Source organism: Marmota flaviventris, chromosome 11 (assembly GCF_047511675.1).
Source record: "Marmota flaviventris isolate mMarFla1 chromosome 11, mMarFla1.hap1, whole genome shotgun sequence".
Lineage (NCBI taxonomy): Eukaryota > Metazoa > Chordata > Mammalia > Rodentia > Sciuridae > Marmota > Marmota flaviventris.
In genome coordinates, this window is record NC_092508.1 from 72,177,152 (window position 1) to 72,200,504 (window position 23,353).

Genomic DNA, 23,353 nt, shown 5'->3' on the forward strand with positions numbered 1-23,353 from the left:
GCCCTTGCAAAGCTCAGAGTGCTCCACACTAGACTTTGCTTGCAAGGAAAACTCAGTGTGGTTGGAACAACTTGGGATTAGCCACCAGGAGGACAGCACTGACCCAGGGCAGTGGCAGTGGAGTGGAATAGTTGGGTGTTCTGGATTCTTTACTTACTCTATGGAATTGTATGTGTAAATATCCATGGGATCCTGACATGCACCAAAAAGAGTCACAAGAATGCATCAGATTTCTAGTTTTGGATGCTTTATTATCTAAAGTCAAAAGGAAAGATACAAAACTTATTTTCTTTACCAAGCAAGTGCACTAGGCCTATGGACAATTTTGGTCCTTTTTTCCTAAGCTGTTTCATGCTGGCGGCAGGTGGCCAGGTGGCTGTATTTTACGTCCCACGTCCTAGCTTAACATTTCCGAGGCTGCTGAATAATGTAGATCTTTTTCAGTGGAGTGACCTTCACCAGAGCAGGTGTGGGTTTTTGATGTGCCATGTGCACTGTGGCTGGAAATTTATGGTTGAGCTAAAGATGAGAAGGGAAGAAAAAAAATCATATTAGACATTTTTGGTCATGAAATATTAAAGTCATAGAAAGCAATACAAGCTGGTTGGGAATTTCACAGTTTTGTTGATTTGTTATATGATACTTCTTTTTTTCCATACCATTTCCACCCTGGATCCATGGAAACATGTTAAAGTGGTTTTTCCCTCTTTAACTTGTCTTGAATTTTTAAAATTATAAAATATATGATATGTGAGAATATATAATACATGTGCACTTATATTTATGTCTTGAAGTAACAGTTTAAAAAGTAGAAATGATTAATTATATTTGCATTGGTGCTCTGTAATATTAACAATTATTTGGACACTAGCTTTTATATATGGGTTAGTATTATAAGAAGGCTACCAGAATATTGGAAAAGGTCCTGGCAGGGGGTTCTATTATCAAAAAAATCAGAAATAAAGAGTCTATGAAAGAAGTTAAGAAGAGTTATGGTTATTTATTAGGTCAAAGCATGTGAAATTGCTGTTTATAAGGTTAAAAATGGCATGACTTTGGCCATTCCATGTAGTCCATTCTAAACTGCTTCGTGAAGAGAAGATCAAGGAATGACATACTAGATTCAGGTAACCAAAGTCCTTATTAGTCATCTCCATGGAAGACATCTATGAGGAAACAGGCTTAAATGGATTCAAATTAACACAGACTGAGACATTCTGACAACATGAAGAATTTCCTATAAAACAGAATTTCCTATAAAACAAAGAGACCTTTTGGAATTCACATTAAGGACAACCTAAAATGGGAAGGATGCCCAGAGCTGCTATGCACCTCACCAGTAGTTTTCCTAGGAGGAGAATTTGGACCCAGTAATCTTTTGGGTCCATTCCAGTTTTGGGTTTCCAAGTCCATCAATACAACATAAAAGTGCTGTTACAGTTTGGATGTCAGGTATTCCCCAAAAGCTCATGTGTGCGATAAGGCAAGATGGTTTAGAGAAGAAATGATTATATTGTGAGTCTTAACTCAATTAGTGAATTAATCCCCTGATAGGATTAATTGAGTGGTGAGTGAAGGCAGGTAGGGTGTGGCTGGAGGAGGTGGGTCATTGGGGGCGTGCCTTTGGGGTATATATTTTGTATCTGCCAAGTAGAGTCTCCCTGCTTTCTGATCAGCATGTGAGCGGCTTCCCTTTGCCATACTCTTCTGCCATGATGTTCTGCCTCACTTTGAGTCCAGAAGAATGGAGCTGGCTGTCTATTGACTGAGACCTCTGAAACTGTGAGCCCCTAAGTAAACAATCCTCTATGATTGTTCTGGTCGTGTCTTCTGGTCACAGCAGCAAAAAAGCTGACTAAAACAAGTACTTTAAGGACATCGCTTTAGCCAGCAAGGAAGGGGTGCATCAGCTTGCTAGGAATTCAACTTATAACCATAGAGCTTAGATGCATTTTCCTTGACACTCTAATTAAATAAAAGGGGGAGATAAACTGTTCCTGACCTCAAGCATCACATTGTTTATGGTTTGTTTGGGCTCGTCTAAGCCAGGAAAAACACATGTGTCTTACATCTCATCTCAAATATCCCTGCCCAAGCTATAGGCCCACAGATGTCCCTTTTATGTGAAACTTGACTCTAAGAAGGCCTTTCTTCTTGGTCTTAAAAAATTAACTATACTGGAAGAATATACACTGAATTGTTAATAATGGTTACTGCTAAGGGGATAGAATCATGGGCAACTCAGTTTTTTTATTTGTCTTATCAGTATTTTTCTATTTATTTTTCTTTTACCATGAGCAGGTACAAGTTGTATAATAATTAAGCCCAAGGATGGTCCCTGCTGACATTCTAGCAGATTGGAACACAGTAATTGAGGTATTAGTCACAAATGTTGCTTCAGAGTCTGAAAAAGCGTTGGGAACGTTTTACTTTTTTGTCAGATGAGTTATCGTCAGTGCACAAGACATGCATTTTACAGCGTGGTAAGGGCAGAGTGTTTGTTTTGTATTTCTTTTAACATTAGAATGAAAGGAGATTTAAGAAGTCATCGACTTCAGTAGTGTGCTTCCAGACTGGGTGTCTTTAGTCTCAAACTGGGTTATTTCAGCTTAGCTTTAACTCATTTTCAAGAGATTCCAGGTAGGAAGAACAATTTGACAATTAAGGTCAAATGTAAGGTAAAAGAGGGGTGAGAAAGAAGCAAACAGCTTCATATAACAGAGATCTGGGCAATTAGCCAAGATGAGGTGGGGCAAGACAAGTTGGGGCTGAAAGGGATAAAGCCACATGTCAATTGTTGTTCTTTAGGTACGAAAGATGATAAGTGAAAGTATGAAAGGAAAGGAGAAGGGAGGAGAGTGTGTTATAACCCACTTGCTGCTTAATTCAGTCTTGTTATTTGGCAATCTCCAAGATGATCTCTACAATTTACAGGTTACACTATTTTTGGTCATTTAAAAAAATTATTGATTGGGCATGGTAGCCATTCCTGTAATCCTAGTGGCTCAAGAGGCTAAGGTAGGAGGATCACAAGTTCAAAGCCAGCCTCAGCAACTTATCAAGACCCTGACTCAAGATAAAAAAATAAAAAGGGGTGGGGATGTGGCTCAGTGGTTAAATGCTCCTGAGTTCAATTTCTGGTACAAAAAAAAAATTAAATTAAAAAAATTGTAAGCCAGGTGCAGTGGTGCATGCCTGTAATCCCAGTACTCGGGAGGCTGAGGCAGGAGGATTGCGAGTTCAAAGCCAGCCTCAGCAAAAAACTAGGCACTAAGTAGCTTGGTGAGACACTGCCTCTAAATAAAATACAATATAGGGCTGGGGATGTGGCTTGAGTGCCCTGAGTTCAATCTCTTGGACCTGTTCCCCTGCAAAAAAAAAAAAAAAAAAAAAAAAAAAAAAAAAAAAAAAATTGTAGTAAAATACAACATAAAATTGACCATTTGAACCATTCTTTAAAGTGTATGGACAGTTTGGTGGCATTAAATACATTCACATTATTGTGCCACCATCACTACCATCCATCTCCAGAACCTTTTTATCATCCCAGATTGGTACCCATTAAACAACTTCCTGTCCCAAGTCACTGGCGACTTCCTTTTTGTTTCTGACTTATTTTCCTTAGCATAAAATATCTTCAAGATTCATCCATGTTAAAGTATGTATGCAAATTTCCTTCTTTTAAAAGGCTGAATAATATTTCAGTTGTCTGTATACTTATCCATTCACCATCCACAGAAACTTGGGGGGTTGTTTCCACTTTTTGGTTATTGCAAGTAATACTGCTATAAGCACTGGTATGCAAATATCTGTTCAAGTCCCTACTTTCAGCTTTTAATTGTATTCCTAGAAGTGGAAATGTTGGCTCCTATGGCAATCCAGTTTTATTAAATGTATGATCCTCAGTGTTGGCACCATTTTTACATTTCCATCAGTGGTGCATGAGAGTTAAGGATTATATTTTAATGAAGGCATTTAACTGAAGTTCTAGAAGCATTGCTTAACTCAACTGCTTCTCAGAAGGGCAGTACCACAGGTTAGAATGACTGGATGACCGGCAGCCTTTGGGGCCTGTTGGCCATCTGTGAATTGGTTTGGAAAAGTTTTTGGAAAAAAGTAAAAATCAAAAGAATTAAGAAGTGGAAATAATTTTGCTAAAGATAATAGTCTTAGAGAAACTGCCTATAGGTAGGGCATGGTGGTGCATGTCTGTAGTCCCAGGAGGAAGGAGGAGGCAAGTTTGAGGCCAGCTTGGGCAATTCAGTGAGATCCTGTCTCAAAATAAAATGAAAGGGCTGGGGATGAAGAGCACTCTGGGTTCAATCTCTCTCTCTCTCATACACAAATAAGTAAGAGAGAGAGAAAGTGTGAGAGAGGGTGGGAGGGTGGAGAGAAGATGCTCATAATTATTAAGTCACAAGCGTAGAGGTTTTGGGGATCCAATAAGAAAGTTTTACAACAACTCTTGAAAATATAACAGAAGATTCAAATTCTCTTTTTCATTCCTTGACCCTATCCACCAGGGATATCCTAATGTAGAAGGCTTTTGTGCTGTGGGTAGAGAGTCTGTATATTTATCCATTATATTTATATTTATCCATAAAGCATCTTACATCAAAATTGATGAAACTGTAAATAAAATGTTCAGTCCCTGAAAGCATAAATCTTTTCTGTAGATTTAGTATCAATGGAGATAGGAAGGTTTTGTTTTCAAGTCTGAGTTAGACATAAGTAGACTTCATTTTCCAGAGTACAACCTACAACCAGCTGGCTTGGTTTAGACTGGCAAATTAACTGGAATTTTCTTTCATTAGCCTTTGTAAAATGATAGTGTTTGCAGAATGAAAGGTGTTTCTTGTTTGATTCATTAGGGCAAGATTCTTCCCAGGAGAGGAAGAATCCCAGGGCTCTGTATGTGTGAGGACTCTGCCTTGCTGTGGCTTCATCACAGGGGCAACATATTGAACTTGAAAAGCAGATCAAGAGAAACTCCCATGTTGAGAATTTACCTTCATCGTGGGGAGCTGTGACCTCAGAGCCCATATTTTTAGTTTTGCACAAAAAGCAAAGGAAGTGTGATGAAGGTCTTTATGACTGGAGCTGTGAAGGAAATTCTAGATGTAAGAAAATCAGCAGCAGGTTTTGTTTTAGAGCCTGACATTGGGTAGTAGGAGCAGACTGCTGCTCTCCCATTCATCTTTCCAGGGTGTTAACTTCCAACTCCAATGTTGGCACTTAAATTTCCACACTCTGTTAAGCAAAGTGCTTAAAACAAAACATTCAGCTCATGTCAATGAAATTCAAGGATACTCCTACGGTGATGTTAATCTACGGAACAAGAAGAACCTTTTTAAATTTGCAGATGTCTTTGATGGTTTTCTCTCCCCCAGGATCCCATTTCACATGCCTCTCACTGACTTTGGGGTGGTGACTCAAAGTCTGGCAACTTGAAAAAAGTAACCCAAACTTTTACCAAACTTCCACCTCCATGCTATAACCCCCCCTCCATTACTAAGGTTTTAACTGGATACTTTTACGTGCTTAGAAGCGACACAGCTATTGCCAAATTTAATTTCAATGACTGTCCAGAGAATTAATATATTTGTCAGTATCATTCTCTTTCACTTCTAGCCCTAATTTTTTTTCTTTCTTTTCTTTTTTTTTTAAAGCAAATGAGCAAATATATCTCAGAGGAGACACATGACATCTAAAAGGTTAAATAACTTCTAAGGAGTAGCTCTAAGTAGTACAACTTAGTCTAAGACTAGGTCTCCCAGATTTTTCAGACCAGGGAGATTTCAGGTTCCAGAACCCCTTTTCTGTAGGAATATCACACCATGTGGTCAGCCAGTGGGGGACCTGAATCTCTCATGGTTTAGGGATAGAGAGGTGGGGAATGGGTGGTTGGAGAGGTGGGGAGGGAAGAAGTGTGGCTGGATGGAAGAAAAAAGTCTTATGTGGAAGGTGCGGTGGGAAAATTGTGGGAAGGAAGTTTAGGCTGTTCCCCTCTTAGATTTGTAGAATTCCAGCCCTTTGGGGATTACTTTAAATCTCCCAAATCTCCTAAACCTTAAGTTGATTTGAAAGTAAGATATTCAGAGATGAATAGAGTACAGGTAGAGATTTCTTGTCATAACTGAATGATTGATGCGATCTTATGGATAGGGGTTGTTTTAGACTCTTACATTCTTAAAATAGAAATAAGGAATAACATGGTTGCTTGGGACTAGACATAATTGTAGCTGAGGATGTAAATGAATGTTAATAAATTCAGGCATCCTCAATTCTGCTCTTATATTTCTTCTGGCCAATTTATATTGTTAGGTCTCCATGATTATATATATTATAGGAGGAAAGCACTATCATGCAGGTGAAATCTATCAAAAGATTTAGATCTATATTTCTATCTCCTTATCTTTTATGTCTTTTATATTTTTGTATCAGCCAATATAGTTTAGGTAGTATTTTTTTTTCAGTTTTAAAAATCAAGGCATAATTTACTCACAATATTTACCCATACTAATATACCACTTTATGAATTTTGATAAGTGCATACAATCCATGACCACCACCACACGCAGGACTATTCCATCACCTCCCAAAATTCTCTCCCTCCTTTGTAGCTGGTCCCTTCCTCAACCCCAGACCCTGACAACCACTGATCTCAGCAGATCTTGTGGTCAGCCCATCTCAACCCCAGGTTGAGGGAGTTGTATTATGAAATCCTACTAAGCTTCAGGCTGAATTATGGATTCAGGGGAGATTTTTCTTTCTTTACTTAGCACACCCACTTCCACATTAGAGCCAGTCACTTATGATACTCTTGGAACTTATTTTTGTTCCACATGTTTGTTCCTTATCCTGTGCCTGGGACTCCAAGTGATGGAAGGCTAGATGCATGCCTGGGAATAGAAGCCAACTTACTGAGGGCTGACTGTATGAAGTACTTACTTTGCATGAATTATATGACTTCCTTTTATTCTCATAATATTCCTATGAAGTAGATAGTATTAATCACATTCCATTTGCCCAAGGTCACACTGATGTCAGTGACAGAGCCAGCACAGGAATCAAGCAGGTTGTGGCTGATGCCAGACCTGCTCTCCTAACTAGAGATCTGCACAGTTTGAGCTACCATCCTGCTCCAGTTAGCACTGAGCTGGGTGGCCAAGTTTGGATTTTTAAAATAAGTATAGTTGCTTTAAAAGCATTTTTAATAGCATACCATCTCATTGTTCTCTAAATACAATTTGGTTATTATTATTATCTGGGGGAGAGGATTTTCTTTTCATCTTTCCTTTCAGTGGTGGGGACTGACCCCAGGGCCTTGCACGTGCTAGGTGAGCACTCTACCACCGAGCTACATCCCCAGCTATTTTTATTTTATTTTGATATGGTGTCTTGCTAAGTTGCCTAGGTTGACTTGAACTTGTGATTCTCCTGCCTTCCATCTTTGAAACAGGGAAGTAATACTTTTTTTTTTTTAAGTACTGTGGACTGAACCTATAGCTGCTTTACTACTGAGCTACATCTCTAGAGCTTTTTACTTTGTTTTTTTGTTTTTTTTTAATGAGACAGGTTCTTGCTAAATTGCTTACAACCTTGCTAAGGCTGGCTTTGAACTTGTCATCCTGCTGTCTAATCTTTCCTGACTCTAGAATCACTGGGATTATAGACATGTACCACCATGCCTGGGCCAGCATTGATACTTTTTATGGAAAGAGAAAGAACCCTCTACGTCATAGACATGAGCATAAGTGTCTATAAAAGTACAATATAGACTCTGCCTTATATTGTAGGCCAGGAGACATTCTGATACCCTAAGGATGAGGTTCAGGAGCATGAGAATGAGATGCAGTTGCATGCAGCTTTTGTTACTCTAGCAGGGCATCCTCCATCAGCCCTGCTTCTGAAGCCAGGTAGCAGAATTACCTATGGCCTCCCTGCATCTCTGATTGGGAGAATAAAGCCCTCTCATGTTAGAACGCTATGGCTATAGCTCAGCATCAAAATCTTGCTCTATATAATCTGACCTGTGACATCATGTATTTTAGACATTCTTTTTCATTTCACTGCCATAAAACTAGTGCTACTAATCCTAACAAAGGGTGCAGAGCTTACTCTGTGCCTAGCACTCTTCTAAAAGATTCATGTGTGTGAACTCACTTATTCTACACAACAAACTTGCAAGCTGTATGCTCTTTTTTTACCCCTACTTTACTAAGGAGGAATCTGAGGCACAGGATAAGTAACCTGTTCAAGGCTGAGCTGACAGTGAGTGGCCAATGGCACCAAATGGAGACCCCAGAGGCTAAGTGCACAGTTTCTATCCCCTGATTTTGGCAAAACAATAAATATCTCGATGGAACTCTGGCATGCTGTTTACTCAGACTCAAGGAATCTAGAAAGTAGCTAATGCAGGAAGAAGGTTTCTCTGAGGCTCCCCTATCTTTCTATAGCATTGATCTTCCAGAAAGTTCTCAGTTGTGAATCCCTTCCCCAGATGTCTTATCATCCAGTGGAGATTGATGCATATTGCAGGAAGGAAGATTAGAGCTCATGCCACATCCAGAGCCCTGACAGACTTTGTTATAAGCTGTCCTCCATTTTTCAGGCCCATTCATCTCCCCTAAAAATTATTTATTCTCATTTGAAATTGCCCACATTTCCAACTCCCTTTTCCCTATGCAGCAGGTGCATGAGTTTCTAAGCCTCACTGGGGTCTTGGATACTCACTTTCTCCCCCCGTGATGCCCCTATGCATGCTATAACATTGTACATAATTGTATATAACATTTTCTCTGTTAATCTGCCTATACTGATTTATTTCAGACTACGTGATCAAACCTCAGAAATGTGAGGGAAACTTTCCAACTTCCCTACAACAGCAAGTCTTTCTTCTACAGAAGCTACCCTGTCCTGTCCATTCAATTAAAGTGTAGTAGCAGAAAGAATAGTCCTTTATTACCTTGAATATAATGTACCTGCCTCTTAGACGTAGAATAAAGGCCCCCACTAAGCTTACTGATGACATTTAGGAACAAACAGTTGAATCCAACAAACCAAATTGCTATCTACCTGGTGAGCTTTTTCTGAGCTACTCTGAAGAAATTCAGGATATAGAAGTAAAAATAGTAGTGGTCAACTGTTTTTATTAACAGACTTTACTGGATATACTCAGCTGGTACTCAGCCTTCCTCCAGCCCTAAACCATGTAACCCTTCATTACCCACCTGTCCCTCAAGTCAAATATTTCCGTGGGGGGATGCCGAGATGGGAGGAAGATCAAAAACTCCTGAATTCCCAATACACGGGCTATCTTTTATAAAAACATGCCAATGTTTTCCAGAAATATTTGACATGAGAAAGTGTTGCACATTCAGTTTCATGATTTTCACTTTATTTCCTTATTTTTAAAAATGTTTTATTTAGGAATTTGGGAGAAATAGCTTTTCTCACTCTAACCATTTTATGTTCCTTTCACAAAGAGGAGATTTTTTTCCCCACAAGAACATCAAACCACTAGGCGGGGAAAAACCTCAGTGGTCATCTGCTGGCTCACGTTGGGCAAATACCAAGGTGGAGTATCACGTGGTTCACCTTATGCACACTCACCTTGTCCAGTGTGTCATTCAGGGCTGCCAGCGTCTGTATTTTGGCAACATTTGCAATGGCACTGTGAAGATGAAAGGAAACTTCAATCAGGACTTAAAATTTTCGCACTGAAGAGCTAAATGATTTATATGGATGGCTATTTGTTTGACTTGGCAACATCTAGAAGACACACATTCTGCCTCTGTATACCCATGTGCTGCAATAAACTTTGTGGTCCAAGTTAATATTATAATTGTTTGTTAGCTTTTCATTCAAATATAATATGCACACAGAAAATGCACATGTTGTAAGTATATAGCCTGGTGAATATTAACAGACTATAAACACTAGTCAAACCAACTGCCCCTAAGGATAATGCCTACCTTGACTTACAGCCCCAGAGATTAGTTCTGGCTGTTTTTGTGTGTCATAAAATGAACCATCTTTAGCACATACTCTTCTGTGTCTGGCTTCTTTCTCTCAGGCCAAGTTATTTTGTGGGAGGGTTTCAATCAAGGCTGAGTCTGCAGCACAATGTCTGGAAGGGAAGTCTGTGTTTGCTCATCTGGATAACTTGTGTTGGTTACTAGAAGTTATTAGAAAATGGACACTGATGGTTCTTAATTTATTTTCTATATTTAAAAAAAGAATAAAGCTGATCTGGGGGACTGGGATTGTGGCTCAGCGGTAGAGCACTTGCCTAGCATGTGTGAGGCAATGGGTTCGGTTCTCAGCACTGCATATAAATAAATGAATAAAATATATTTTAAAAATATTTAAAACAAAGCTATTCTTGGGCTGGGATTGTAGCTCAGTGGCAGAATGCATGCCTAGCATGTGTGAGGTACTGGTTTCGATTTTCAGCACCGCATATAAATGAATTAAGTAAAGGTCCATCAACAACTAAAAACAATAATGATAATTTAAAAAGCTATTCTACAAGAAGATGTAGGAAAAGTGTTTGTCTGTGAAAATGGGACTCTCCTATCTGGTGTACATGCCTGTGTAGGAGATATGAATAGCAGAAGGGATTTATGGGGAGCAAATGCAGCTGATGAATCTGGGTCTATCAATATACAGGCTCCCTCCAAGGCACCTGGGAGGAGGCCTAGCCAGTTCATATTCCTAAGAGTCCCTTATTTTTCTTTAAAATGCTTCCCCCATTCTATAAGCCTCCCATAACCAGAATCTGTCCATGGTAATTAGGGCAACATAGAAAGTCCTCTTGCTGTTTAAGTCTGTAGTAATCCAATTCCCATCTTTCAATGACTACTAGAAAATAAATGAATTTTTAAAAAGGTACCAATCACTACTTTATTACTCACTAACCAATTCCTCTGCCTCAATTGTTTAACTGATGTTAGAATTAATACTAAGTTTCCATTTTCTGAGGTGCAGAGAAAAGACCTTTCCACTGGTTGCCTGCTAAAGGTCATTTCCAAGCCCAGCTTCTTCAGTGCTTGAGATCCTGGCTCAGGCATGAGAACTAGTGTCACAATAAACAAGGCTTATGCTTGAATCAGGCCTTAGAAACAGAATAGGCTCCCTAAGTCAACTAGCTTGTGATTCAACAACTGTCTGGTATCATTTACAGCAGGCACTCACTATTCTAGGACCTGTCCTAGATGTTGGGTTAGAAGATAAATAATGAGCATGCTTCCCTCCACAGTTTTAAGAACTTAGGGCTTCACTTTCCTCAGATGATGGTTATTTTCTGATATCAAGAAAACAAATGGCTTGTTGTTAATGGGGGCAAATCAGTATTTCATTCTAATGTGGCAGAGATCCTAAAATAATTCCTTCCTATAAATTAGGGGGGAAAAAACCTTGAAAAGTGATTTAAAAACAAATTTATATGAAAAGAGCCAAAGAAATACAGTATGCTTCCTCCATATTCTCTTTCTGTTATGAAGGGCAGTGCCTTGAACATCATTCCATTAACTCCGTTTGAATCACTCATCAACCGATCTATAGAAACCATTTTAAAATTAAGTCTCTGAAGCACCCATCACTGAGATACTTGGAGGAACCAATTTATTTTTTTTTTGAAATGTACTCATTTTCCTTAACAAGATGTAGAGTGGTTGGGCTGATTGTGCTTGGGATTCAGCCCACCCCTCTCCGCTGGGTTCTGGGAATAGTGTATTGTGTCAAGGTCAAGGTGGAAAAAGTCAGGGGAGAGAAGCCTCAGAATCTATATGCCTTCCAGCTATGCCAGATATAGTGGCCATTAGTTGCTTAAATAACTGAGAGGTGAATTCAAAACAAAAATAGCCATTTATTTTTAATTCAGGAGATTTGCTTCAGTAGAAAGCATGCTATGAAAATAGGCCAGCCTAGTGATATTTTAAAGGCTAATCTGAAAATAGGGTAAAGGGATGTGTGTGTCAGGCTTGGACACCTTAAAAAGTCAGTAGGAGGTAGCTGGGCTGGCTGCTGAGAGGAGGAGGATGGGTGGTGGGTCATTCAGGGAGCCCAGAAGAGAGTCTTCATTTGGTAGCCACCCTACTGCCCAAGTCACCATCAATCATGACACCCACCCTACTTTAACTGGCTGCCTTCAAGTGCATAGAGGATTGCCCTAAAACTACTTCTGGAGGCAGAAGAAATTAACAGCCCCTACCTTGTTTTCTCCAATCCTGTTTTTTTGGTATGTCTCTCCAAGACACCCATTTCTTGTTTTTTGGGAATTCGCATCCTTCCAGCTTTGACTATAAACAAGCATCAACACGAAAGTTAGAACAGCTTTGTTATTCAAGGTATGGATTTATACTTGAAAATATTTTTGAACTTATTTTTTAAAGTTATACATTTTCATATAAAACAACAAAATAAAAAGAAAAAAATATTTTCTGGGGATAAAAGGTGGGGGCAGAGGAAGGGCTGAGGTCTGCTTGTTTATGCTCAGAGAAGTGGAACTGAGGTTGAAAAAGCAGAAGGTTATACCTTAGTTTTGGGGAGGAGAATAACAATATACTCCTTTAGGCATTTCACTGAAAAACATTTTTTCTTGTTATCAAACCAATTACATTCTTTGTGATAGCAACTAACAATACAATGTGACCCTTGGTTTTCCTATGAGATTAAAGCTTTTGCATGGCTTGCATTTTTTTTTCAACCAAAGCTTTCAAAAGTCAGATTCTGAGGGATGTGCCAAAAGTCAGAACTCACAGTGCTCACAGGCATTTAATTCAACAGAGGTGCTTAAAATTCCACTGAATACCCACCTTCCAGCCCAGACCCCAAACCTCCACATTGGCCTCATTCAGAGGTTCTAATGAGTAATTAAACTGCATTAATAATCCTGCCATTCAAGAGATCAATTAGTGTTAATTAGGCTACAGATGACCTAACAGCAATTCAAGTGTTTAACAATGTCGAATGGAATCAACTTTTGGAAATGAACAACCCATTTCAGATTGCAAGTCAAAGCAAATACTTTTCTCAGTTCCCAGGAAATTTGTACATCTAAAATCTGACAAGCTCAAATGAGAAATAGCTAAATGGACATTGATTTGTTTGAACTTGTTAATTCTTTTTATGGAAATGCCACATGGGCAATTTTCTGTGACTAGTTCCAATAAAGTGAAAAATAAAGAGAACCTCTCCTATTTCTCAATGCCCTAGTTATTTGACTTCATCATTGTTATTTAGAAATTATTATTTAATTATTTTCGGTTATGTAATACATATAGAAGACACAATTCAAAAGTCATGAAAAGGTCTGTGATCTCCCTCTTACCATTATTTCCCAACCTCCCAGATCATCTCCCTAGATACTACTCATGTTGCAAGTTTCTTATGTCTTTATCCACAGATATTTTATGCATTATTTTTTTAAAAAAATGGTAGCATAAGACACACCTTGTTCTGCATCCTCTTCATTTTTTTCCACTTGAGCATAAATAACCATTAATATATCTTTATCTGTGTGTCCAATTTTTTCCTTGAGTTACTAAGGATCAAACCCAAGCCCTTGTGCATGCTAGGGAAGTGCTCTACCACTGAACTACATCCCCAGTCCTTGAGTATCTTTCCTTTTAACACATGTTTTTTTAAAAATCCCATTATATGAACGTTCTGTGTTTACTTAGCCAGTTTGGGAATGTTGGACTTATGTTTCTAATCCATTGTTGTCACTAGAATACTGTGGTGACTATCCTTCTATACACATACTTCTGCATCAGCACAATTTTACCAGTGGGATAAATTCTGAGAAGTGATCCAGATAGCTCTGAGGAATATGTGCTAAATCTTGCCAAATTGTCCATCTTGGAGGATGCACCAGTTTGTATCTCACTACTTAACTGTTAATCCCTTCTTGTTACATTTCCTTTGAAGAATTTTATTAGTTATTCTTACTTATTTTTCATAAGAATTTTAGAAATAGTTTGTCCATTCTCTATAAATAATCTTGATGATATTTTTTTTTGAAAGGGAAAATTCATATTACATTTCTGGTAGCTCTCTGTTTAAGAACATAATATTTTTTTCCCATTGTTCACATCCTCTCCTGAGTTCCTCAGTGACTTGTTTATTATTAGGTCCATTGTCTAAGCATTTTATTCTTTTATTCATTTTATTCTTATTGCTGCTATTATAAATGGAGGTCTATTCTTCCATTATTACTCCAACAGATTGCTATTATTTTAAAGTTTTTGATTTTATACACAGGATTTTCTGAAGTCTCTAATTGCTCATTATAGTTTTTTTGTAGGTTCTTTCAGGTTGTTCGGATTTTTAAAAATTATATAGTCTGCAAATGATAATATTGCCTCCTTTAGAATAATATTAAATAGTGACAATGGTGGATATCTTTGCCTTCACCCACTACCTTTTTTTCCAGTGCTGGTGATCAAACCTAGAGCCTTGTACACACTTGGCAAGTGCTCTGCAACTGAATTACATTCCCAAATTGCCTTTTTAATTTTTAAGGGATTGCTTTTAATGTTTTCTCTTTAAACATATTGTGTACTTTGGTGGCTCATACTCTCTTTCCCTGTGTAAATATATGTCAAGATGTTAAGGAAGTATCTTTTCTTTTTGGTACCCGGGATTGAACTCAGAGACACTCAACCACTGAGTTACATCCCCAGTCCTATTTTGTATTTTATTTAGAGACAGAGTCTCACTGAGTTGCTTAGCACCTTGTTGTTGCTGAGGCTGGCTTTGAACCCGCAATCCTCCTACCTCAGCCTCCTGAGCTGCTGGGATTATAGGTGCTCAGCAGAAACTATACTTTTATTATTATTTTATTGGACCTAAAATAAGGACTAGATCTTGAATTTTCTCAAATGCCTTTCAGAATTCATGGATATGATCATATGAGTTTTCCCCTTAATGTAGTTGTTATATCAATGAATACCTTACTATTGACACATACTTGTATTCACTGAATAAACTCTACTTAATCACTTAAATCGCCATATTTTACAAAAAAAATTGATTGTATAAGCCCCTTTGTAGAATTTTATAATGTTAGATTCATTTTGGAAAAGAAAAAATCTGCTTTAAATTTTTTATTTAAGAATACAAAAATAAAAAATTTAAAAAGAAGCATACAAAGTCATCAGCAACAGAAGTGAGATTACATGGAAACATTTTCTGAACAGCCTGGAGCACAGGTGAAGTAAACCAGAGGGTGGGCTTTCTCAGGAAGAATGTTCAAGGGGGTGCCTCAGCTCCTTCACTGCTCCATTGTCTATTCTGCCAGCAAGAATCAAATCAGAGGTCTGGGCTCAGGTTTCAGTACTCCCCCAACAGTGCTTTCCATTCTTCCCGTGACAAGTGGTTTTCAAATATGGTGCGCTGCAATGATTTTCTTGTTAGCGTTCCTTTTGTTTTCCCTGATGCTATTGTTTCTACACATTTTCTTCTGCCTGGACTGATAATTATCACCAACGATAGAAGCAAAAATTATTATGTTAAAATAAGCAGAAGCTCAGAATGAGAAGGCCTTTGTAATACTGAGTTTGTTTGAAACTCATTCAGTTGGAAAGACATTGATGGTCTGAGGGTCTTCAGAGGAGATGGGCCAAAGTGAAGGGAACTGTGTCACACAAGGAACTAGGGAATCCAGTAAAATCACTCCTGAAGAAGCAAAGGCTCAAGGGAGCTTAGGTTATCATCTCCAAAGATCGAAAGGGCTGCCATGTTGGGGCTGAAGAGTAGTTTCCTGGTGAGGAAATGTCATGTAGTGTCAGACAGCTCTACTCCCAAGCTATGTGACTGCTATGGCTTGGATATATGGTTTGAGTTTGTCCTAAGGGTCTACTTGCTGAGTGTTTGGTCCTTGGTGTGCAATATTTGGAGGTGGTATCTTTAGGAGGTAGGACCCAGTGGGTGTCCTTAGGTTCACTGAGAGGGTGCACTTGGAAGACATCCCAGTTTCTCTTACTTGCTGTTTGGTGATGTGATTTCTCCCTCTTACATTTGCTCCTGACACCTACCATAAGGTCCTCTCCACAGCAGAGCTAATCCTGGTCAAGCTCTTGAATTACCAGAACTGTGAGTTAAATGAAACTCTTTCATTTATAAAGTTAGCCTGTCTCATGTATTTCATAACAGTAATGAAAAACCAACGAATGCAGTGACCTTGAGTGAAATATTTAAAACTCTGCTTAGGCTCAGTTTCGGTATCTCTCAAAAGGGAATAATACTGACAGCTCTAGAGAATAGAGGTGATGTAAGCACCTGGTACATGGTAGGCACTTAATAATTAGTAGTTATTGTTACTTAGATTACTTTGTGTTGTTCCAGAGGGGTGAATGAAGACCAAATAATGAAAGTGCCAAAAAGACAGGGTCTGGCTATAGGTAACTGTTTGTGTTATTCAGTGTGAAAGATATCACCTAGTATAATAATGGATTTCTTGCCCCTCAGTGTATTAAAGTGAGGGCAAGATGTCCTCTGTCATGAACACCTTCGGAGAATTCTGGAGAATTTGGCAGAAGTCAAACTAGATAATTTTTATTATAAAATATTTATAATGATTCAAACTTTTCCCATCTACCTATAAAATAAAATCTATCACGTGCCTTCCTTCAGAAACAACACAGGGCACTTAGAGAAATAAATATCAAAAGACATTAAGGAAACACAAACCAGAGAGTTCTTCATTCTTAAGAACAATAAAATAGACACTTGAGGGGAGGAATTAAAAATTCTCCCCAACAGATTCCTCCTCCTATTCAGCAGTCTTTGAATCCTCTATTACAGAGTTGTGAGTGCTAACTTAATGATTTAGGAGCATTAGAAAACCAGACCTTGGATTTCTAGAACATAGTTCCTATACCTACCTTATTCTGGGAGGGAATCTCCCTTGTCACACATGTACAGAAGAAGGAAACAGCAGACCATATCCCCACACTGAGGATGGATGCACTGAAATACAGGTTGAGGCCCTCTCTACAAGGGGCGATGGAACCAGGTGGAGCTAGTTTGTGGGAAGGTCATCTTCAAAGCTCTTCTGGGAACACTGGTCACACTGGTCTCCCCAGATCAGGATGAACCAGCATTTACAATCCCACACCATCACATGCTGGTCCAATTCACATACACCAGATAAGTCCGACTCAAGGGATTTTTTCAAGGTCTCACTGTATCCAAATCAATTCCTTTAAATTTGTCATCATTTTTGTGACTCCATTTTTGAGACTACATTGTCTTTTGAACATTTATGGAAGACCAACTAGAATTGGGCAAGGTAAAATATGAAATTGACTGGACATTTTACCATGATTTAAGTACAGATGTGAATATAAATACTTAAGGTAAGACTTTATGTTCTTTCCCAAGCTAAAATGAACTAAAGGCAAAAAAAAGGTAGGAGAGTTACTCTTTTAGATGATTTCATTAGGACACCCTAAATTCACTTGGGTATATTCAAGTTTTTCTTTCCCATCTCTGTGTAAGAATTGTACTTTCATGGTAGATTTGGCAGTTTATAACTTTTGAAATTAGACCTTGCAGTTTTAAATTCTATATAATAATTTTCCAATTTTGCACAGTTTTTGATAGCAGCTAAACTCAGAACAAGCCTGTGAGAAAAATTAGGCTTTTCCTTCACTAATCCATGATGAATGTATGCAAAAAAGTGGAACGACACAAAGGTCTATGCAAACTCTGTCTTGGGACTGAGAACTTTCATTTGCAGATTTTAATTGAAAGGTAGATGTTTGCAAAATGTTTACTTTGCATTCACAGTTGATTCATCAGCAAATTTTTGGTTGCCAATCAAGGCCCCCAAAACCCTCAAGAGAAGGCTGTGAGCAAAGAGAGAGAACTTTAGAGCAAGAGGAATTTGGCATGAGTCCTGGTTTATTTTCCAATCCTAGCTTCACTGCCCTCCAGCTGTGTGGCTTTGGTCAAGTTACTCAATCTTGCTGATTTTGTTTGATCCTCTGTGAAACATCATCCACCGCATGTCTGGCAGTTGCTGTGCTGTGCTGGGTGCAACATTAGCTTTGAGCAAATGGCAATAGTCTCACTGCAGCCATCAGACCTCTCTTCCCTGTGATGTTTGGGGCAGTGGGGCTTGTAACCCCTCTCTTCTAACCTCACAGATCTGTGCCTCTCCAACGTCTACAAGTTGAGCAGATGGAATAGAGAGAATCAAGACTTTTGTTTGCTTGTTTTTAGAAAATGATACCAGTCCTTAGGCAGTATGGTCATTCCCCAGGTTCTGCATTAGTTTCACACTGGATGGTACCCCCTGCCTCCAAACTTTCTGCTTTCTTTAATGAACTAGAAAACTTTACTCTAGAGATTCATTGGAGATCCTTCTGATAGCTCTGATTCATTTGGCTTAAATCAAATTAAAAAGTGTAGTGAATATAGGACAAACTCACCGACTGCTATTCTTTCTATTCATCATGTATCTGGCTTCCCGTGGCTACCTCCAACTCACACATTTTTGGTACTGCTGTTCTTATAATGGGGTGCTTATAAAACTAAGAGCGAGGCAAATCAAAAAAGCTGGAAATTCAAAGCATGCTTCCTGCAACCCAGGCCACCTCAAGTTTAATGTAGTCTGTTTCACAGCATAAATGTATAACCAGGGCTAACAGAGCTGCAATATATTATATTCATATACATGAAAGATAAACTGGTAGGCACTCCACATGTAGGTGGGAGAGTTACAGCTGGCTGACTTCTGAGTGGCTTCATTTTTAACTATGATGGGACAGCCACGAGGATCTGTTTCACTGCTATTTCTTTCTTCCTGACTACTGCAGGAGCGCCTAATGCAGCTTCGACATCAGGCTGTTTTGAAATTGGGAATGATCATTTCTGCTGACTGCAATGTGTTTTACTAAGCCTCCATTTCAAAGGGGTCAATCTTCTTGTGCCAGGTACTTTACATAAACTCTTTTAATCATCACACCAATCCTATCAAATTGATGTTGTTTATTACCTCTCTTTCGGAGATGAGAACATGGAGACTCAGAGGTGTGGAATGAAAGCAAAGTTTGAACTCAGGTCTGATTCCAAAAGCCCTGATATACCTTTCTCATCGTATCGTGCTGACTTCCTGCTTAAAAAAATCAGGTGAAGATTTAATGGAATTTTGGCACCTAATTATTTTTGTTCCATAAATAAAATTTTGCACTATCGCAAACCGGTTTAGATTTAAAATACATAGTGAGAGACCAGCTGAAGGATGAGGCTTCTTTGTTCTCTTGTGCTCAGTGGGGAAGCAAAAGTCTGCCTTCATCTCCATTCTAATTATCCAAAACCTCTTATCTGTAGTGTCACAGTTCATAATAATTAATTGTCATGCCAGAGGCATTGTGACATGCTTGATGGAGTCATGGTGTGCTATGTATACAGAGTAATTAGCAATCATTAGTGGTGGGGACAGAAAGTTCCCGGTGGTTTCATTCAAACTTTCCTTTAGTTAAGTTTATCTCTATGTTCTTTGTGCATAAATGTAGTTTAGCAAATCAGGTTTCAACTGAACCATTTTTATAAGGTGGAAGTGGCAAGAAGAGAATGGGGGTCTCTTTATTTTTTGTTGTTATCTATGTAATGAGTTTCTCTTCCAATAATTTGCATATATACTTCCTGGACCATTAGTTAGCATCATTACCTTTAAACGTAATGTTAAATATTGCTAAATTCAATTACAAATATAAAATGGCAGTAGTCTGCCAAAGGAGATCAGGGCATGGTGTCTAGTATTGGAAGCCCAGAACAAGGATTTTGACTTTCCAGTTGGGCTGCCCACCAGAACATGCTGAAACTGCATTTGATTTTTTTTTTTTTTTTTGTACTGGGGATTGAACCCATAACTGCATAACTACTGAACCACATCCTTAGCCCTTTTTTATTTTTTATTTTGAGACAGGGTCTCACTAAGTTGCTAAAACTGGCTTTGAACTTGCACTCCTTTTGCCTTAGCCTCCTAGGTGGCTGGGATTACAGACATGTGCCACCCCCCCTAACCTGTGTCTGATTTGGATTCTTTGCAAAGGTTATACCTACCATCACCCTCTGCAGCAAAGATAATTGAAATAACCTGGGCTTGGAGGTACCAAAGAATTATACCAATAACTAAATTTTGAAAATAGAGAAAGCAATCACAAAGTGACCAAGCTTTTAAGGTCTTTCTTAAGGAGCTGAAAGAACAAAAAAACAACTAAAAATAGACCTGTACATCCCAGCCAATCTATATGAACATACGGTTAAGTACAATAAAACCATTTTCTATATTCCAGGATGTTGATATAGATAGCATAAGTTAAAAAAAAAAAAACAAGACAACTGTGGGTACTTTGCAAAACACCTTGATAGCTACCTTTTCCAGGTAGCACCCTCCACTCTCAATCCTTGTGTGCTTATTAAAAAGTGCTTCTCAGCTTGTTGACAGGCAAAGTACATCCCTGCTAACACTTCCCAGCCCTAAAGCCTGAGGAGGGAAAGATGTGGTTGCTGTCCTGTGTGTGGAAGCTGGTTTGCCTGGGTATGCAGTCAGATGAGGCACAGGCATCTTGGGGAGACTGAATCTGAGAACTGTAACCTCTAAGGAGCAAAGTTTCCATAGTAGTAAATCATCCAGGTGTGGATGGGTCACAGTTAACCTATAGCTGGGAAGGTTCACCTTCCTTAACTATTCCTGTCCATGAGTACCACAGAATGCCTTATACTCCCCTAGATTTGTAGGTTTTGATTCAATGGGGGGCCTGACAAATCACCAGGTGGTTTTATGCACAAGCTAAGGAGGATCAAAAGCATAGGAGGAAATCAGGTGGCAGGAAGTGAAAGCAATAGTGGGTGGATTGAGAACTTCTGCTCTCCTGGGGTGCTCCAGTTGAGCATTGATGGGAGGGGGCAGCAGCTGCAGCAGCTGCAGAACAGACAGGTGGGGGCCTACCTGCAGGAGGATGCCCCCCTTTCAGCGGGGACAGCAGAACTTGTACTTCTTGCATTTCGTTTGCCATAGCTCTTGCCAGTGCCTTGCTGGTGCTCTGGAGGCCAAGTGCCAACTGCGTCTGCCCCACAGCACCCCAGCTTTATACGGGGAGGGGGTGGGGCCCCTTAAGGGCATTGCTGAGCAGCAACAGGGCTTGTCACCCAGCTCTTTGGCAGCCTGCATCTGCATGGCAAGTTTTCTCTTTGAAGAAAATGCTCCTCTTTCCTTCATCTGGGAAGGCTAGTAGATAGCTACAGAAGGCAGGAAGCTCTCATTTTCTTTCACAGGAGGAAGGGCAGAGGGTGTTTTGGTGAATTCTTTTTCTTTCTATACCTTCCTCCAGTAAGTACAGTGCACCTACAATGTGACAGGCTCTTTGTTATATGCTGGCATGACAATCGGGGCAAGACAAGATCTTTGCTTCAAGACATCTGTGGTTCTTCTGAAGAGATGATTATAAGCAAGTGCCGTGCCTTTGTTTCAGTCTTGGTAATTATAAGCGTTTGTACTTAGAAAATAATTGGAGATGTGTACAGAGGTTTCTGGAGTGTAATTTTGTGTTTCTTTCTCTTCAGTTTTTTTTTTTTTTTGTGTGCTGGTACTGGAGATTGAACCCAGCAGTGCACTACCACTGAGCTACAACCCCAGTTCTTTTTAAATTTTATTTTATTTTGAGATAGGGTCTTGCTAAGTTGCTGAAGGAGCCTTGAACTTGTGATCCTCCTGCCTCAGCCTCCTGAATTGTGGGACTCTTTTTTGTTTGAGGGGAATCAACATAAACATGCCAAAATATAGAGAGGGGTGGTTATATAAGTTAAGATAAAGCCATGTGAGTACTTTGTAGTACATATTACAGATGTTTTCAAATGATATTTAACATGTGAAAATATGAATGATAAGATGGTAGAAAAGTAGGTCAGAAACCACAAGATCCAAATTTTGTCAAAAAATAAAAAGGAAAAATACAAAAAATTACTAAAATCTTAGACCTTGTTGTATCTCCAGGGCCAAAGTTTAGCATATGACAGGAACTTAGACTCTTAATTCTTTAGTTAAAAATTGCTCTTCAAGAAACATCATTAAGGAAATGAACACAAGCTATAAGTGAGAGAAAATATTTATAGAGAACAATTCTGACAAAGTACCAGTATCTGGAATATATAAAGAATTTTTACAACCCAATAGTAAGAAAGCAGACAACCCAATTTAAAAATGAGCAAAGGAGTCAGACACAACTTCACAAGTGGGGGTGTTGACAACAAATAAGCACACAAAAAGATGCTCAGCATCATTAATCATAAGGAAAATGCAAATTAAAACCACAGTGAAATGCTATTACATATTCATTAGAAGGCTTCAACTAGGAAATAAAAAGGAAAATACAAAATGCTGGTGAAGATGTTGGAGCAATGGTAACTTTCAAACTGCTGGTGAGAAGACAAAAACGTGAAACTCGGTTTATAAAATTCAACGTACACTTAGTGTATATAGTCTGACTAATAATCCAATTACTAGGAGTTTTCCCAAGAGAAAAGATAATACTGTGTGGGTACACACACACACACACACACACACATACACACACACACACTGTAAAAATATTTAAAACTGCTCTATTTATTTAACTGACAAAGTAAGAAACAACCCAAAAAGTGTATCAATAAACAGATTGTGGTATATCCATATAATAGAATACAGTTGAGCAATAAAAATGACTGACATGGATGAATCTTAAAAGCATTATGCTAAATGACAGAAGCCAAACTAAAAAACAAAACAAAAACAAAAAACAAAGGCTGGGGGTATAGCTCAGTGGTAGAGGCCTTGGTTTTGATCCCCAGTATGCAGACAACAACAACAACGCAAAACTCAAACCCTACTTACTGTGTTCTTATAAAGTTGAAAGTACAGGAACAGAACTCTTACCAGTGACAGAGGTGGGTGGGGAGAGAGGTAAAACTACAAAGGAGCAGGAGGGGACCTTTCCGAGGTGATGAAACTACTTTGTGTCAATTATAGAGGTGATAACATGAATCATTTTACATACATCATATGAAAATATTGAATTTTATTGCATGCAAAATATACATCAATAAACAACAAAACATCTCTTTGTTAAACAAATGAATGGAGATAGTATACTCCAAAATGCTGAGTGGTCATGTACAGGTGGGATTATTATGGGTTGATTTTTTTGATCATCTTTTAGTTATTCTATATTACTTTTTAAAATCAATAAACACTAAAGATTTTTTGGGGGGTGGGGAAAAGTATGCTAAAGTGTTGTGATAGAAGTGGGTACATGCCACAGGAGCAAAGAGAAGGGAACATTCATATCTTCCAGCA

The 23,353-nt window shown here is 38.7% G+C and overlaps 1 protein-coding gene and 1 long non-coding RNA gene across 2 annotated transcripts in view; one reads left to right on the plus strand and one right to left on the minus strand.

The window, feature by feature from the left end:
* Positions 1–230: 230 nt before the first annotated feature.
* Dapl1 (death associated protein like 1) lies at positions 231–21,101 on the minus strand. Its single transcript, XM_027938011.3, has 4 exons — positions 20,969–21,101; positions 12,218–12,305; positions 9,616–9,676; positions 231–519 (listed from the first exon to the last, which is right to left on the minus strand). The coding sequence occupies exons 1-4, from the start codon at positions 21,033–21,035 to the stop codon at positions 403–405; spliced, it is 333 nt and encodes a 110-aa protein (XP_027793812.1). The 5' UTR covers positions 21,036–21,101; the 3' UTR covers positions 231–402.
* Positions 21,102–21,345: 244 nt separating this feature from the next.
* The window catches only part of LOC114094728 (uncharacterized), a 40,181-nt gene continuing 38,173 nt past the window's right edge, over positions 21,346–23,353 (plus strand). Inside the window, exon 1 of the long non-coding RNA XR_003583127.2 lies at positions 21,346–21,496. This is a non-coding gene — a long non-coding RNA (uncharacterized lncRNA). The remainder of the gene's footprint in view (positions 21,497–23,353) is intronic.